This window comes from Heloderma suspectum, chromosome 6 (genome assembly GCF_057233095.1).
Source record: "Heloderma suspectum isolate Gila_16-S chromosome 6, 16-S_ref, whole genome shotgun sequence".
NCBI lineage: Eukaryota > Metazoa > Chordata > Lepidosauria > Squamata > Helodermatidae > Heloderma > Heloderma suspectum.
The window spans coordinates 113,339,044-113,355,748 of record NC_139463.1 but is presented as its reverse complement, the minus strand read 5'-3'; the positions used below and the strand labels follow the sequence as shown (position 1 = coordinate 113,355,748).

Here is a 16,705-nt window from a genome sequence, read left to right as displayed (position 1 = left end):
GCGAAGCAAGCTGCGGGACCAGGTAAGGGACTTTCGTCCATCGTTAGGGATGTTAGAGAATTCCGCCACGGATCTCAGGAGGGCTGAATTACAGTGAATTCAGCCCCCTGGAATCTGTGCCGCAAAAGGAGCTCCCCGCCCCACCACCCAGCAAAAGCCCCACGAAACGGAGCCTACCTAGCTGCAGCTCCAGCTCCAGTGGCAGTGGCAGTGGCGGTGGTGACGGTGGCGGCGGCAGCAGCGGCTCCGGCCACTGCTGGGCTGCTGTGGCCACAAATGCATTTAGCTTAAACTAAGATCTTTAGCCACAAATGGTATCCTGGACAGCAATTGCGTCCCTGCTTTTCATTCACATGATAGGCTACACAAATATTTGCATAGCCGATTGTGTGAATGAAAAGCAGGGGTGCAAAAGGCATCCAGGATGCCATTTGTGGCCGTAAAGGTCTTAGTTTAAGCTAAATGCAGCCATTTACAGCTGCATTTACCTTAAACTAAGGCTGTTACGGCAGCAAATGGCATCCTGGATAGGGATGTACGAAAGTCACTTACCGTTCTGCGGATCTGCTTCACGGTGGGGGCGAGGAGGCACTCCATCCCTCCCCCCAGAATCCTGGATGGGGGGAGGTGCTCCGTCCCTGCCCCGGAATCCTGCCCGGCCGGATCCGCTCCATGGGGATTCCACAGAGCTGCCAGCCAGCTCCACCCGCAGCCGGACATCCAGCCGCTGGGCAGCAGGGACGCAAATGGCAGCAGCCGTAGCTGCCTCCGTTTGCGTCCCTGTACTTAACTGTGATAGGCTACATAAATATTTACATAGCCTATCACGGCAAAGTAAAAAAAAAATGCGCCCAGCAGTGGCCGCCCCCGCCCCTGCCGCTGCACCTGCCACCGCTACCCCTTCTGCCGCACCTGCTGCCGCCGTCTGCCACTGCCGCACCTTCTGCCTCCACCCCCACTTCCCCTGCCCCCACCACCACCCCCACCACCGCACCTGCCGCCCCCGCCGCTGCCCCTTCCGCCGCCACCACCGCCACTGCACCTGCTGCCCCCGCCGCCACCGCCCTTGCTGCCGCACCTTCTGCCGCCACACCTTCTGCTGCCCCTGCCGCCGCACCTTCCACCGCTGCTGCCATGCCACCATGCCGCCGCTGAAGCTGTTGCATCTGCCGCAGTTAAGCTTTATCCCGGGGGGGTTCCTCAGGGCAGCTGGGGGGGCAGGAGGCCGTTCTGCCATGGATTCCGGGGGGCCTAATGCCAGTGCATTTGGCCTCACTGGAATCCATGGCGGAATTCTCCACCATCCCTAATCCTGGACACCATTTGCGTCCACATTCAGTCCCCTTCAGCCAGTGATACAGCATGGTGGCCGTATTGCTGGCAATCCAGAGCTGGAGGATCCAACCAAAGAGTATTCTTCAGGGAGGCGGAGGTAAGTGTTCTATTCCACCATGGACTCAGGGTGTGTGTGGATTCATTAGAATCCAGCCTCATTGGTGTCCGTGGTGGAATACTCCACCATCCCTACCTGCAACATTTCCCCCCTCTCCCCCATGGACAGGCAACCCAGATGCAGGGCTGGGTATTTCTGTTGTTGTTGTGTCTGCACATTCAATGCCTTCTAAGCCAAAATTTTATTCATTTTTTCCTCTTGATTAAATGCTCCTTTTTGTTCAGATCAGGCCTCAAGATGATAATGTAGCATTTGGGGAAAAAGACACAACCCAGTAATCCAGCACTGGAGGACAAGATGGAGAAGATCTCCACAGCCACTGTGTATTTTCCTTTAGTGCTCAGGTACGTTGGAACAAAGGACAACCAAACACTGCAAAACAACAACATGCTAAAGGTGATAGACTTGGTTTCCTGGAAACTGTCTGGTAACTTCCTCGATAGGAAAGCCACAGTGAAACTCATAAGAGCAAGGAACCCCATAAAGCCAAGGATGCAGTAAAACATTGTGTCTGACCCTTCATTGCATTTCAATAAAATGTTTTCAGTCATTGAGTGCATGTCAAAATCTGGGAATGGGGGAGAGGTTGCCAGCCAAACAATACAAATACTGGCTTGAATAAGGAAGCCACAAAGAACAATGCAGTTGGCCAGTCTTTCTCCCACCCATTTCCTTATCCTCGACCCTGGTTTTGTGGCCATGAAAGCTAGAACCACAGTGATGGTTTTGGCCAACATGCAAGAAACAGCCACAGAGAAGATGATGCCAAAGGTGGTTTGTTGAAGGAGACATGTCACCTTCTTAGGTCGGCCGATGAAGAGCAATATACAAAGGAAGGAAAGCAGGAGCGAGATGAGAAGAATGTAGGAGATGTTCCGGTTGTTGGCTTTGACAATGGGTGTGTCATGGTACTTTGTGAAGGTTTCAAGCACCAAAACTGTGATGAAAGAAAGCAAAAGAGCCAATGTGGTCAAGATGGTCCCCAAAGGTTCTTGATATGATAGGTAGCTTATATACTTAGGAAGGCATGAATCCTGGTTATCGTTTGGATAATGATCTTCTGGACACTGAAAGCAGTCATCCATATCTGGAAAGCAAATGTGCAGCTCAATATAAAGTATATTTGGAGATGCGCTCTATAATCAAGTTCACTATTACATTGCCATGTATGGGGTGGGTAACACAGCATTTAAATCTTAATGACAATTTTGCATGTATCTCCTGCAATTACAGTTTACTGGATGAACTAGGGGCAGATTTACACCTCGTGTCATGCTGATACGATCACATCAGGGTGACAATATATCCCTCTTGGACATTTATACCTCATAGCACACACAATGACATCTGTAGTGGTTTTTCAGACCATGTGGAATATAAAGCTTGAAATAAATAACACCAGAAAAGCAGTGTACAGAATGTGTCATGTGCACCAACAGCTACCAGGGCACTTCAACACTGATAAAAAGTACGAGTGTTCTTCCCATCAGAATATACAGACCCAGGGAATCTACCCCTGGTCATCTGTGCTCGAACTCTCTCCCAGACAGTCAGAAAAAAAGAGTAAATTAAGTAGGGATGGCGGAGAATTTCTCCCTGAAACTTCGGGGGGCCGAGCGCCAACGTGTTCGGCCCCCTGAACAAGTTTCGGGGAGAAATTCTCTGCACCCCCCCCCCACACCCCGCACACCCCCCGGGACGGGACTTACCTTTGCCTAATGTCCCTCCTGGCGGTGGGTCCAGCTGGCAGTTCAGCGGGTGTTAGTGCGGGGCGGGAGCGGCAGCCGGTCTTTTGTCACGTAGCCTATCACGGGTGACTTTAAAAAAAAAAAGCGTGTATGGATAATGGCGGCCCCCATAGGGAGCCGCCATTCCCATTCCTTATTTGGTCACTGTAGTCTACGTAAATGTTTACGTAGACTACGGCGAAAATACGGGCAACGCTATTTGCGTTGCCCTTATTTTCGCCGTAGTCTACGTAAACATTTACGTGGACTACAGCGACCAAATAAGGAACGCGAATGGCAGCTCCCTTTGGGGGCTGCCATTAGCGTACGCGCTTTTTTTTTTTTAAGTCACCCGTGATAGGCTACGTGATGATTAACGTAGCCTATCATGGCTGACTTTGCAGATCTAGCCGTGATAGGCTACGTTAATCATCACCTAGCCTATCACGGGGGCGTTTTTTGTTTTTTGTTTAAACTTTGGAGTTCGCGGCCGGGCGAGGCGGGAAGCCTCCTCCCCGGTCTGAATTTCGGCCGGGCAAGGCGGGAAGCCTCCCCCCCGGCCTGAACTTCGCAGGGGGAGCAGCGAAGCGCCTCCCCCCCACCGCGAACAAGCTCCAACGAAAGGTAAGTGACTTTCGTCCACACCTAAAATTAAGGTAACATGGAGAAATTTCTTTAGCTAAGCCTGATATTTTCCCTGATGAAGTTACCAAAGCATAACTGGCTTCAGGAAAATCTAAATTAGCTGACCTCATGGCAAGCAGGCAAAGAAATGAATTCACAATTCACAGTTGCTGACAAAGTTCTTCTACACCTCAAAATGGAGCATGAATATTTGCAGATGACTTGATAATGGTTTTTCTCTTCACACATCTTAATTTAACTCCTGAACAACAATTACTGTTCACACAGAGGTAAGGAATCACTCTCACAGTGGATTCTTACATCTCCATGGTTCACATGGCAATGTCAGTGATACTCCCACCCTACGAAATATACATTGTACTGCCCCAGAATTTGTCTCAGTTCTGGGAGGATTCCTAACACTACCTCTGTTAACCCTGGCCTATATTATCCCAGACTTATACAGTAGCTTATCCTGAGATATAAGAGACCAGAGAGACTGCATCCGAGTTCCTTGACCACCACTAATGTTGTCCTCTCAATTTGGGAAACTTTTCAAATTCTGTAAATTGTAACCCAGGCAATCTATCTTTCATACCCTCAAATCACAATCCTTCTTACCTGTCTGGTTTGATATCTTCCCTTTTGGACATGGAAGGCAATCATAGCAGCAAAATGGCTCCCCCTCCTTCATGGTCTTTCTATAGCCTGAATGGCAGTTTTCATTACAGATAGAAAGGGGCTGCACCTGTCCATAAATGGAAGAGAATAATGTTTTAAAATTCACAAATTAGTTTGTTGAGGGAGGCATGTCACCATATCAGGCTGGGTATCCAACCTCAGGTTATGCCATTCCTTACAAGAAAGAAGAGCATGTTTAACACTGATAAAAAAAAAAAAAATGCGTTTGGAGTTTGTATCTGAAAAGATGCAGGCATTTAGGTTAGGTGTGTCAGCTGCCCATTATTCCTTGACACAACTCCTTTACACCAACCCCAGGAAGTGACCTCTCTCTCCCTAAACATCCAGAAGAAACAATAGTTTATGCTTATTGCTCAGTCATTTAGGAAAGAATGGGATGAAAGGGTTGGGGTCTTGGTCAACTGGTAACCTTGCACTCAAAATTATCCACCTTATTCAATGCTAGCAAAATTAGGGAGACCATTTTTCCAATATTATGTAGCATTTTCAATTTAAATATTTATTAGGAAAATTACTGCTGAATCTCCTCCCCCCCCGAGCCTTGCTAAACATATAAGCTTTCAGATGGTGATCTTCACAAGATCTTAAAGACACATTATTATAAAGAAATACAACTTCTCATTTTTAGGATGTAAGCGTCTTGGGTTAGAAATTTTGAAGTACGCAAATTGCCTCTCAAAATTATCCACCCTATTTCTGAGCAGATGATCTCGTAAGACCATTTCCCAAAATATCTCCAGATGAGAAGAAATTCTCAAACACAGGTGTTAGGATTCAGCCCAGAGCCCCTGGGTTTTCTTATTATTCCAATTCAGAGCTGGAATTAGAATAATTAGACAAGAGAGCAGGGGAGGAATTTCCCTGAGAGTCTCCAGGAATTGGGGAAGAATCGTCCCAAGGCCATGATAACCAGGTGGCCCTGGCTGGAACACTGCCCCTGCCCCAGCCAGGATGCCAAGTCCCTCTGAGGAGGGGAAGGGGCACAATTTGGTCAAAGCAAGGGCATATTTTCAGTCAAAGTGGGTGGAGTTAAGGAGTGGTTTGAGATGCTCTGCCAGAATGGGAACTCACTAGAGCCAATGGAAAAGGAAGCCACACTTTCGGATTTTCAGTAGATGGTTATTCTCAATTTGGCAGCAACTTCTCTACTTTGCAAAAGCCTTCCCTAATAGAGAGCTCAGGATTAGCTATGAGGCCCTGGAGATGTCTTTGAGAATCACTGAGTCTGTATGGTGGAAAAGCTTGTCATTAGCAAAATTAAAGCCATATTAGCTTGAAGGTCGAGTCTCTGTTTTGTTGGTTTCTAGAGGGATGGCTACTGCTCCTGTTACTGGGTTTCTTTGGGGAGTGGGCAGGAGGGTAATTTAACACTGGCAATAGCACTGCTTCTTTCCTTTTCCTAAGGTTATTTTGTGCTGCTATTAATGGTTGTCACAGGGAAATTCATCCATTTTGGAGCTTACTGGATTTCCCCAGAGCCCCCAGGACAAGCAAGGGACTCTTTCCTGAAATGTGAGAAAGTTTGCATCCCCCCCATCAACATTTTAGCAAACAAATGCATAATTTATGCAAATTTTGACATAATTCCTGTAATTTGTGCTAATTGTGACCATAAATATGCCTAACTTGAGCATATGGAACCTGCAATTTGTGCAACTCAAGCATATGACAAACGCAATTTGGGCAAATTACAGCTGCAATGTGAGTAATCACACCCCAAATTCCGCTAACTTTTCTGACTTGATACAGATCAAGCCAGGCCAGCTCACAGGTAAGTGATCTGGAGTCCAGGAGGCCAAGCTGCTGAAAGCTTGATGAACTTAACGCCCCGGACGTATTCCTCTGAAATCCTTAGTGCTGCTTCCATGTAAAGGACAGCAGTGTTGGCATCCTGGTGATCATTTTGAATCCACCACCATGTCACGTGCCTAGTATAATTGCAGGTCATTGTTGCGGGTGGGAGGGATGGAGGCCCCCACACAAAATACATGGTGGAGATTCTTCGGAGGAAAAGGGAAAGAAATTAAAAATGTACCTAGGAATGTAATTATATAGAATGTATGTATCCAAAAGTCTTCTGTGGAATTTCACCTTAGCTCTAGATTTGATAGAAAACTGGCATAGCAATTTGACAGTTAACAGTGGAATTTCAGTGTCTGAACATTCAACCATTTTGGGCACTTTGGAAATAAGTAAATGCATGTTAAAATGACATAAATCCTACCTGATTAGTCCTGCTGGGCCATAGTATGCTTCCCTCAGAAATAGCAAACTGATTTTCTGGGGGCGCCTGGGGGTCTATACTTCCAACTTTGACTCGAAGGAAGGACTGGTTTGGGAATGTGATCCAGTTGATAATATCAAATCCAGTTACTAATTCCCCCTTTTGGTCAAAGGAAATCTTTTCCCCGGCACTGTTGTTAAACGAGGCACTTCTCAGAAAGTGGTGGAGCTGCATAGGAGGGTGAAAGAGATTGTAACAAGATGATGAAAAAAAAATCTTTGTGTAGTTGTTGTTTACATTCATTCATTCATTCATTCATTCATTGTATTTCTAAACCACCCCATAACTGAAGCTCTCTGGGTGGTTCACAAACATTCACATGAGATCTATAGTTAATGGCTCCTTTTAAGTGAGCTAGTATACATCCAATCATGCTGGACATGATTTAGGACTTGGGTGTTTAGGAGCTATATAAGTCCACTGTCCCCCCTCCCCTTTCTCCTCTTTGGAGATCTCACTCTTTCCCTCCACCTCAATTTACAATGAAGGCTTTGCTGGTCACCATATTGGCCCAAGGAGCATAGCCAAGTCATTTATAATGTTAGAGGGTCTAACATTATAAACAATCTCCTTTGCTGGAGTAGAGGGGCCTAGAGATCCATAATTCTTGCTTAAGTTCATTATTGGTGCAATTCCCTTGATAGTAAGCCTCTGAGCATGTGAAGATGATTCAAAGGGCCGATAACAGCTTCTCAGTGCATTCCTTACTAATGAGTAGAAAGCCTTATCAGGCCGTGCCTGAGAAGCAAAGCTGTGTGTTTATGCTGAGCTGCCGGTGGCTGTGCTTGAGAACCAAGCACTTCTAGCCTATGCTGGGAATGGACACTAGGGGGTGCTTGCTAGTGTTGTGCTGCCTCAGTGCTGACATGTATGGTTTAAAAATCATTTTGCCCCATGGCTCATGGTTCAGAGAAGCTGTCTGATCTGACCATTGGGTACGCCTGTGTGCTGTAAGTTACCCAGGAAATTATCCTTGTAAGTAAATCTATGGATCTGATTTATCACTGTCTTGGCACCTCTAAATTATGGGTTCAGAGCCTATGGCCGGGGCAACAGTCACTTTGGGGGTTGAGTAGGAATCTTCGAACTGCTGTCAAATAGGCCTGTGATGGCAGATGTTTTGGCCTCCTCAGTGCTGGAGTGACACAGGAATGGCTTTTCTTTTTATTGGGGGTGGTGGTCTGCAGGGGATTACCAGTTTGGTCACATCTAGTTGCAAGTATGTGTGTGAAATTCAGTTAGGGCTTGGTGAGCTACCTGAGACACATGTCTGGTTATAGATGCTTGCCATTTGGGGCTGTGGGGGCCTGGGGGGGGCTGTATGATATGGATGACTATTAAAGCTAACTGGCCACGGGGGGGGGGGTGACATTGGGGAAGGGAGTCTCATGCAATACTTTCAGAAGTGAGCAGCCTGAATTAGAACTTCGATTTCTTCAGAGACACCCTCACAGTTCTTTGCTAAATAAATGTCGCCAGAACTTATACCATCTGCCTATCTTGTCTCTTTCCTCCTTCCCTCATACATGCTAGCAATTAAAGAAAACAAAACAAATGGCTAACATTAGCAAATCCAGTTTATTATTATTGTGTGTGTGCGCGCGCACGTGTGTAAAAACGGATTTGAAAATGAAGCTTTTTGGCATGAAACCCCCGCTTCAGTCACAAATAAGGGTATGCTACAATGCCACTTATATACTGTGCCAGAACCAGTAAGAAGCAGACCAAAACTCAGGGAAGGAAAACAAATTAACTTTAAAAAAGAAATCAGCACCTGTATTCAACAGCCAATCAAGCTGCATTAATAAACGCCATGGCTTCTTTAATCTCATCCTTTACAGATGGATCTGAAACCCAATAGCAATTGAAAGGACCATTTGAAACAAGTGATGGTGTTTCTTAATGTGGCTTGATTGGCTGTCAGACAGATCCACTATTGCCATGTGACTTAACCTTTGGTGCACTCATTCCATTCACCTTCCCCCCCAATATTCCATGGTTATGAATTGCACTACTGGGTCCCTCTTTTCTCTCACTCTTATTTCTCCCCCAGTACTTCACAACTGTGTGCAATTTAGCCTATACGCAACCTCATCTTCTCAGTTTCCTTCTATGTTACCAGCTCCACCTTGCTGCTTCCTTCGACAGCTGAAATATACAAGGGGATTGACCAGGAAAGAATTCATATATTGGACAACTGGAAGTGTCCATTTGTACACGATCACCACCACTGATAACAATAATAACAAATTATGGCACCATTGCACATTTTTTGAGGCAGTGATATTTATTTATTTATTTATTTATTTATTTATTTTTAAAGCTGTGGGATGAGTGGTGGTCCTTCCAAAGTGCTGTTCCAGCATCAGTGGAAGGGCAGTCATGGGTGAGGCTGGGCGCATCATGGTTAAGAACATAGTGAGTGGAACGTGCTTTTTTGTCACTCTTTTCAAGTGGCTCTGTAGCCGAGTTCAGATGATGCGACACCCAACATATGTACAAACAACCCTACAACAAACCAAGGGTTCTCTCTGTGGCTTGTTTACAAAAAATAAGCCACCTTGCAGCATATGCACCAGGTTCGGATGACAGGACAACCAACCATGGCTAGCCGCCAATGGTGAGATGTTGTGTCATGTGAACCCAGTAACTGCTGTGAGCATCCTTCCCAAAGCTACAACAACAGCTACCTTCATTCCAGATTAACAGAAGATAACTTGGGGGAGAGGAACAACTATGATTGGCAGTATCATCAATTCAGCCAATATTTTATGGTTTGTTAAGGAGAAGAGACCAGAAACAACTCTCAACCAGCAAAGAAGATTGGGGAAGGCCATAATCAGCATACTTCAAATCATACTATATAGTTATAGTGGGTTGTTGTCTCATGCAAACCAGTCATTTCTGTGAGCAGTCCTTCTCAAAGCTGACTCTTTCCAAGAGCTATGTTCCAGATTAACAGAAGAGAACCTGGAAAGAAAACTATGATTGGCAATATCATCCATACAGCCAGATATATTATGGCTTGTTACGGAGAAGACACCATACCCATCACACCAAATTACAATTCTGAAATGGAGGACATGGGGATGCCATGCTGAGCTAGGGATGGTGGAGAATTCCGCCATGGACTCCAGTGAGGCCGTATTCTTTAGAATCCGCCCCTCTGGAGTCCGTGGTGGAACGGACCAACCCCCATCCGCCTGTCAAGGGCTCCTTGGAGGCCTCTCTCAGTCTAATTCAGTAGCCAAGTCTAGACACAGACAAAGGGATTCCTTTCAAAGCTTTATTCTTCTTTTATAACTTAACAACTATACCATTTGCAACTAGATCTGAGCAGCACAGTACCTATGCCCTAAGTTGGAACAGTTGGTCCCTGTTTGAAAGGGAATTACTGTCAGACCCCTGAACTTAAGGACTAGGGAGAGTCCCTCCCCTTTTCCCTTGGATCCTCTGGGCGCAGCTGTTGTTTGCGCGCCAACCGGGCACTACACCTCCTTTCTGCGCCCTCCATCTGGCGCCGCTCTCTGCGTCAGCGTTGCACATCCACCAGGTCTGCTATCTGTGCTCTGTCACTCCCTGGACTGCTATCTAAGCTAGGAATGCTGATGGGAGGAATCTCCATCAGCTGTTGGTCCTGGGAAAGAGGAGAGTGCTCCTTTCCCAGAAGCGACTGCTCTTCCTCAGAATCAGAACTACTCTGGGATTCTATGGGCTCAGTGTCCACCCTGACACCACCACCCTGTGAAGTTCGCCTGGATGGACCCTACCTGCCACCGGCTGGGTCCGGATCCATCCGCTGAGTCCGCAGCGATCCGCTGCCAGTCTGTGGACACAAATGGCATCTGGTGTAGCAGACACCATGTACATCACTGCTCTTTTTGTGATAGGCTACGTAAATCTTTACGTAGCCTATCACTGCAAAGAGCAGGGACGCAAATAGCATCCACTACGCCATTTGCGTAGCCTATCACATAGCCTATCATGTAGCCTAAAGAAGATTTACATAGCCTATCATGAAAAGAGAAGGGACGCAAATGGCACCTGCTATGCCAGATGACATTTGGGTCCTCAGACCCGCAGCAGGTGGAAGTCCGGCTGTGGACAGAGCCGTCCGGCAGCTCCTCGGACTTGCCACAGAGTGGAGCTGGCCAGGGGGGATTCTGGGGGAGGAACGGATCGCCTCCCCTCCCCCTGCAGACCCTGAGTGCTGTTTGTACACCCCTATACTGAGCAGACATCTAATTCTACTATATAGCTATGAATGCCAAAAATGAAGTAGATGGGGAGAATGAAGATTTTTTAAATTAATTTTAAATAATTTCAATTTATTTTTAATTAGACCTCAATTCACAGGCTCTGACCCTTTTACTGAAGCTCTTCCTTTTTCCTTCCACCCCTTCCACCTTTGGCATATGCTCCATGGGATCCTTTGAAAAGTGGAATTTGGCACTTAGGCCCCAAATGGTTTGTATCCCTGCTCTCAAACACAGAAGCTGAACTAACACCATTTGTACACAAAGAGCATTCTGCACCTTATAGGACTGGAGATCATGCATCAGCAGATATGATTAGCTCTCCTATTTTCTCATAGAGATTACCTTCCATAAGTGTTGATTAAGTTGTTTCTTTCTCTCCCCATTCACCATCAACCTATGCTTGGTTATGGATGAATGCATGGCATGCAAAGCGTGAGCGATGGCATAGACAGCAGTATAGACGCTGTAGCTGTGGCCGGTCATGTGCATTTCAAAAACAGATGCAGGAAGAGTCTCCAGTTTCTCCTCCCCAGTGCAGATGTCCTCATCTATCGTGTCTATGGTGGAAGTTGGGAACAAGCAAAGAAATACCTGTTGCCAGAATTCCACCAGAAAACCGTCTTCTTTTTCCAAAGTAGGGTTCCTCGTTTGAAGAAATTCCTGGAATCCTGACACCTGCTTTGAGTGAATTGCAAGGGATATAGAGCCATGTATGAAATTGATATCTGCACTCCTTAGAGGTGGAAGTGAAGTGAAATCCATATCTGCTGTCATAATCCACACTTTTGTCGTCTCTGGTATATTCTCAAACGCCGCAATATTGAGCAAAATCATTAAGTTTATTGTACTCTGAAAATCACCATGAAAAATCACTGTATTCGCTCGGCTTACCATGACAACACTTATGATTTCTTTTGCGCCCTCCATCGTCTGAGCAAGGTCACTGGAAGATTCGGCAGAAAATTTTTCCATGAAGTCAAAACAGATACCGCTCTTGGAAAACATGGGAAGTACACTCTGTAGCAATATCTCTTTTGCATTGCCAATATCAAGGTACATCAACCCAATCCATGTCCACCTGAAATGCAAGAAGAGCTGGAGAATCCCCTTATACTGATACTCCTCATTAGGGAACATCCAGTGGAAGAAAACAGCTTGGTTTTTGGTGTTCATGTCTGGAGCAGAAGTATATGTGAGCTAAGGAAAATGAAACAAGGCGGGAAATGGTAAGAGATAATTCCTCTGTACATGAAAGGGGGGGGGGGAGGTAGTCTCTTTGTGCAATGATACATTGGGATGTCTTGTCTCCTAACATCAACTGAGATCCAATCCAGATTTTAACGTAACACTTTTCCCCTGGAGCAGCCTTCTTTCCTTCCAGCTCTCACCTGGGTTCCTGTGTCAGTCTCTCACCACTCTCTTGCCTGGAGAGGTAAAGACTGCTGTCCTCCTCAATGCCCCATGGTTTTGACATTAGGCTCTCTTGATCAAACACCACTTTTTAACACTGTCCTCAAGGCTGCAGGATTTGTCAGACTCCGGGGCGGCGGGGGTGAGGTGAGGCCGGTGGAAACGTTGACCACTGAGATATTGGACTTTCCACCAAGGCCTTCTCTACCAGCCCATGTGGGCCTTTGACCACTTGACAGAACACCATGTCTTCACATACAAATAATAATAGGACTTTATAGGTGTGCCAATAAAATAATTTTAAAAAGAGTTTGTCAAGTTTCTCTGAATTCTACCTTGAAGCTCAACCCAATTCATGTCCAAATCATATTGTAAGCTTTCCTTTTTCTGTTCGCACTGAAAACGTGTGCACATTTCCGTGAGCTTGTTTTCAAATGTATACCTTGTGCCTACATTTATTCAAATGCACACATTTTATCCCATTTATGAAGGCATGCTTGTGCACGTTTTACCATGGTATGCATTTTTATCCCATTGGTTACAGCATGTTTGTGCACATTTCTTTTCACAGCTATGCATTTTTCATGCACATTTTTGAATTGTATGCATGTCATTGGATACATTTGAGGGGTCTGCAAACACACTGCCTGTTGAACTTCTTCCTGTTATGCAACTGACACAGCAACAGAACCACACTAAGGAAGAAGCGTGGTAAAACTGGCAACCCTATTAGGGTGGGTCACAAGTGTGAACTTCAGGGACTTTTAAAGTCAAGGTTTATCTGCCTCCAAAGGTCTTATTAAAAGTCTCCATAAACCACACATCTTTCAGGCATGCTGCTCATAACAATGCATACATTAGTTCATATTAAAATACTTGAGCTTTTACCCCTCAGCAGCACACAGGCTGAATGAGTTTTTCAGCAGCCCAACCCCATGTGGACACAGAAGGAATAGAGGTTGCCCGGAAGCAATCCCAAAAGGTGTCAATAACCATGAGACATTAGCTAGAGTGGAGGTAGCAAATAGTACTGATTGAATTAAATAATTTGATTAAGGAGATTAGACCCTTCAGCTGAGAAAGTCAAAGGAATGAAGGAAACCTGATCACCCCTTTTTCTTAACATTGTCTGCCCTCCCCCCCAAAAAAGGTTTTCAGAGAAATAGTGAAGCGACCATTTGGAACAGTCCTATTTTATTTCATTGATGGCTTATGTCCATTAGGGATGTTTCATGCATCTCAGGGAGAGGTAATTTGTGGCATGCCTGAAAAGGTAATGGCAGGTGTGTGCTTATAACCCTGTCTGCTTTTCTGGTGCTGCCTTGTTGTCTTCTCCATGGGAATCAGAAGACAAGAGCAAGCTATACCCAGGTAAAGTATAGGAACATAAGGACATAGGAAACTATCTCACACTTAGACCATTGGCCCATTTGGCCAAGTATTGGCGACAGCGACTGGTGCATTATTCAAAGATGCTGTGTGAAGTGCATAAAAACCTTTATGAAGAGAGCAATCCTATGATCCCTGGGAGAGTAACTCAGAGAACATGGGATTGTTGAAATTCCCCATCCTGCGGCCACAGACACTGTTCAACATCCATGCCGGTGGCCGGTAACTCAGACTTTGAATCCCCAACCCCTGCCCCATTGCAGCCAAGGTGGAAAGAACCATGGTGGCAGCTTCATGAGGCTGAAAACGTGGCCTTGGAGGGAGGGAAATTGGGATGCTCTCATGCACTGGGAGGGAAGAAAGGGGAACAGAAAGGCCAGGATATGAGAAATCCCACAGTCTCTCTAGCTCCAGCCTAGCTCCTAGGAGTGCAATGTCTCTTGATGGGGTCAAAGACCCCAGCAGAGGAACATTTTGTAAAGGAGGATGGAGAAAAGAAAATGGCCTCCCACACCCTACCTGCCCTCCTGGCAACAGCCTGGCAGACCACTGGAGACCCACAACCTTCTGAGACTGGAGGCTTCCTTCCAAAGGGGGCACAATCCATAAATGAGAGTATAGAAAGATGCTTCCCATTGTCAGGGCAGAAAGTACAGATCTGAAAAAGAATTTCCTATGAAGTTTTATATATATATTTTACGATGACAAATAACGAAGGAGGTTGCTTTCCTTGGAAAGGCCTGGTCCGGTCTGCAATATGCAATGAATACTTCCTCAATTCAATCACCTACGTATGTTCTTGTCTCTATCCAGCAACATACCTCAGTGCCTGGGGAAGATGCACACAACTTACCTGTGATAACTTGTAGATGCTCAGGACAGTTGCCATGTCGAGACAGTCATTAGTGTTCGGTCCCCCAATGACTGCTATCAGATCGTTCTGGAGATCACATTTGTAGTTAGGGATGAATCTGCCTGGTCTGGAGAGAAGTTCCATTGCGGCAACATAGGTATGTTTTCCATTAAAATAGTTATTGTAGATGTTGAAACCGAGGGTGACGTTGGGTAAGATCTGGGTTTTTTCATTAATCTCCTTTACAGCAAATGCCAAAGCCAAGATGTGTTGGTAGCTCTGGGGCAGGAACCTGCAATGAGAGGTGTATGCAGTCCAATTCCTTCACAACACAGTGCCACCTACATTGTAGTTCAACATATCCATTGTTGTTGGTATATATTGACAACCTTCCTGAAAACATTTGATGCAATTCTGAGCTGTGGAATTCCACCACCACTGCCACCATTCACACTGTACCTTAAACCACAAAGGAGGGATGGATTTTGACGAGGAATATGCATCTGTGTCTGCAGAATGCAAGATTAATTCACCCCTTACTACATTGATACAACAACTAAAACTGCTACAACTCCTCCTCCTAATAGTCATTGAGGAGGCAGGGGTAGATGCCTATTTGAAAAGAAAAGAAAAAATGCTATGTGTGGTGCTGCCCACATGACTGAAGCAACCACTAAGCTAGGGAATTCTCCTGCCTCAACTGTTATCTGGACAGAGGTTAAAATATCCACTTCCTTACATGAGATCAGTGACAGTGTCCTCCAAGGGATGTTTTCTGAATGTTATTGGAGGTGAAACAAGGATGATCAGAGAAATTATGCCACCAGTGATGAGATCCCCTGATTGATAATACTTATGATGAATGGGAATAAGCTCACTGCTTCCACATTTAACATCAGGAAGGCTACAAACACTCGTTGGGAGCAGTATTAATGCCAACCTCCCAAATACTGTGATCACAGATGAAAATCTTCTTGCAGGAGACCAGTTCACCTGTTCACACATTATCGTCAGAGCACTGCTGGACTTGCACAACTTTACATGAATGTTTATTTAGATGGCAGAGTCAGAGGTACATCAGTTTGGAGCCACCAGGCTGATGGAGCACAGCTCTGAATGGGGCACGGGGGGTATTTATCACAACTTTTAGTCTTCATATACAGAATTGTTAGTGGCCATTCGGATCCTCCAGGGAGTTGGAGGAGCCATAGATGTAATAAAAGTTAATTGGATAATTTCAAGGGAGGTAATTACCAACTCAGAGATACACGTTCTCTGCACAATTTCAGAAGGAAACCTCTTCCTTATGTCTCTGCAGACATGTTCTCTGGTTTACCATGATGACAGCAAGAGACACAAGAGGTTGTAATAACCCATCCCATACTAAGAAAATAAATTGGCTCTAAATATGGCAAAATGTGCCCATGCGGCCACTTTGTCATACTGGAATTACTTAGAATTCAAAGAGGAAATTTCAGTCGCAATGGATTGCCCAAGTTCCCCTTCACCATATCCTTTGTGTTCCTTGCTACCATGTAACACTTTAGGCTGGAGGCTTGAAATATTGGGTGCTGGCTTGAACTCCTATTTTGGCACCCCAATCATGTCCCAAAAGGACTGAGAGTCCCCTGGCACAGGCTGAGCAGGACGCAAAGGGGTGCTGGAAAATTACTAGATATTAGTTAATCTCTGAGAACATTGCGGGTAGTTCTGGCAACCCCCCATCTCTCTTCACTCATCCTATAGTTAATTTTGTAAGACAATTTGAAACATGAATCTACCACTACATCTGCTAGGAATAATAATGAAAATGATGATGATGTTGATTAATGTTGTTGTTGTTGTTGTTGTTGTTTTCAATTTTTGAGGGAAGATGTGGCTCTTTCCCAGGCTGAGTAAGTTTCAGCTGCCCAATGCCACTCTGTTTAGTGTCACTGTTGGGTATGAGAAAGAGAGACTTTACTGTCTCTCAATATGGAAGGTCGACTTTGCTGTCAATGTCAT

At 45.5% G+C, this 16,705-nt stretch overlaps 1 protein-coding gene across 1 annotated transcript in view; it reads right to left on the bottom strand.

Moving 5' to 3' along the window:
• Window positions 1-1,617: 1,617 nt before the first annotated feature.
• LOC146342581 (vomeronasal type-2 receptor 26-like) overlaps window positions 1,618-16,705 on the bottom strand; it is a 28,314-nt gene continuing 13,226 nt past the window's right edge. The window contains exons 2-6 of the mRNA XM_084807907.1: window positions 14,702-14,993; window positions 11,392-12,246; window positions 6,731-6,958; window positions 4,426-4,552; window positions 1,618-2,540 (exon numbers count right to left, since the gene is read on the bottom strand). Coding sequence (XP_084664033.1) covers window positions 1,639-2,540; window positions 4,426-4,552; window positions 6,731-6,958; window positions 11,392-12,246; window positions 14,702-14,993 — 2,404 coding nt within the window. The 3' untranslated portion in view covers window positions 1,618-1,638. The remainder of the gene's footprint in view (window positions 2,541-4,425; window positions 4,553-6,730; window positions 6,959-11,391; window positions 12,247-14,701; window positions 14,994-16,705) is intronic.